This window comes from Plasmodium brasilianum, chromosome 7 (assembly GCF_023973825.1).
Source record: "Plasmodium brasilianum strain Bolivian I chromosome 7, whole genome shotgun sequence".
In the NCBI taxonomy this organism is placed as follows: domain Eukaryota; phylum Apicomplexa; class Aconoidasida; order Haemosporida; family Plasmodiidae; genus Plasmodium; species Plasmodium brasilianum.
Window position 1 is genome coordinate 58,833 of NC_090120.1, and position 2,041 is coordinate 60,873.

At 18.9% G+C, this 2,041-nt stretch overlaps 1 protein-coding gene across 1 annotated transcript; it reads right to left on the reverse strand.

Annotated features, from left to right (window-relative positions):
* Window positions 1–781: 781 nt before the first annotated feature.
* Window positions 782–1,655, reverse strand: MKS88_001763 (uncharacterized protein; the record flags this gene model as incomplete). The annotated part of the gene is made up of 2 exons (XM_067214720.1): window positions 782–1,441; window positions 1,569–1,655. The coding sequence occupies 2 exons, from the start codon at window positions 1,653–1,655 to the stop codon at window positions 782–784; spliced, it is 747 nt and encodes a 248-aa protein (XP_067074070.1).
* Between the last annotated feature and the right edge of the window lie 386 nt (window positions 1,656–2,041).

The window sequence follows — 2,041 nt, forward strand, 5'->3', positions numbered from 1 at the left end:
ATAAAATAATAACTGTAACTTTTCATTTAATATTAATTGCTTAGAATATATAAATTAGTAAACAACTATAAGTAATCCATTCTAAAAAATCATATTATTTCATTATATATAATTCCCCACTTCTACCAATAAAAAAAAAAAGAAGTTTGTTAAAAAGTCTTAAGTAATAAATATATTATATAATATATTTATAATAAAACTTATTTTATATAATAAAAGTTATGACTTTTTTTTTTAGTAAAATATACGTAATGTAGCATAATACATTCACTTCTTTTGATTATATACAAAGATAAACATTTTTATTTTCAACATAATGTCAACGAAGTAACTTACTCATCAAGTCTACCTTTAATTATTTTAGAATTGAACAAGGTAAAAAATAGAACATATGTATTTTTCATTTAGAATATCAATTGTAATATAGAATAATTTAAATTACATTAATTTTTATATTATATATTTATTTTGATACAATTCATACACAGTTAATACCAATCTGCTTTTAATACACAAATATATATATTAAGCAATGATATTTATCTATTCTTAAACAATAATTTATAGTACAAAATGAAAATCATTAAAATATTTAAATCTACAAAAAAGATAAAAACTTAATTAATCTTCGTACAAAAATGATACCTTATACACATTTGTATTTATAAAATTATATATATTATAAATAATACTACAAAGTATATAACATTATAGATATTACATAGAATACATTCTATTAATAATTAATTTATGTGAAAATTCAAATTACTTTTTGTTTATTTTACTCCATCATCAACTTAATTTTTTGATATTTTTCATTATTTCTTAAGATCTTATAAGTAGCTATTATAATCAAGACTGCCAACATAATGAACGTTACTGCAAATAATAATATATAAGCATTTCCTTTATTACCTAAACCTAGATTACTTTCAAGAAAAGATAAAATATTATTTTCTGTGCCATTACCATCGGAAGGCCAAAATGCACTGGATACCGGTAATCCTATTCCCAATAGAAAAAAAACAAGAAATATGAAAATTCCAAATTTATAACTTCTAAATTTTATTTTTTTTAAAGATATATCACCAATTCTCTTCTTCTTTGCAAGAAAAGTATCAAAGTCCCTTTTTTTTACCCATTTCTTTTGAAAATGAAAATGTTTTCCATCAAACATTCCATTATTATAATCTATAACTTCTGTGTAATATTGTGCTTTATTCAATAAACATTTATGTGATTGATTATTTTTTCTATTAGTTCCTACTTTATTATTAGATAAATCTCTTTGTTTATTTGCTTCATTATCCTCAAATTTTTGTTTTAAACCCACATTATTTGAATGATTATTCAGTTTATATTTTGCCAGTAATCGATAATTTCTTGTATCTAATTTTTTACTAAGGTTATAGTTTTTATCGATAAATTTGTTAAACGTAATCTAAAATAAAAAATTACACATATTTGTTGTTTAAACGATACATAGTTCGCTCTAGAAATAATTATTAATAAAAATAAAACATTAAAAATATAAATAATGCAAATATCTTTAAATTATATTATCATACCAGCTCACTGTAAAAATCGTATATCCATGTTAAAAGTATAAATGTAGAAATCTTTATAAAAAGAAACAACATAATTTTTTGATTCATTATATAGATATTTAATATTTAAATGTATTCTAAAAGAAGCAAATTGATAATAATGGAACATGCATCTAATACCAAAAGATTCTATATTTATATAAAAATTTATATTTGTTATTCTTTCATAAATACATTACAAACTATATATAGTTATAATTGATTTTATCACATATACAATGCAAAATGACTTTAAAAACAAATTATATTATTTTTATCTTAATATTATTTAAATAAAAAATAAATTTCATTAAAACTAAATGATATAAATTTATTCACAAATGTTTAAAATATATAATTTACTTATTGTAGAGTACTAACTAAATAATAATTTTATTAATAAATTCAAGAATAAACTAAGAAATAAATATGTTATGCCTTCTTTATTCAAATAT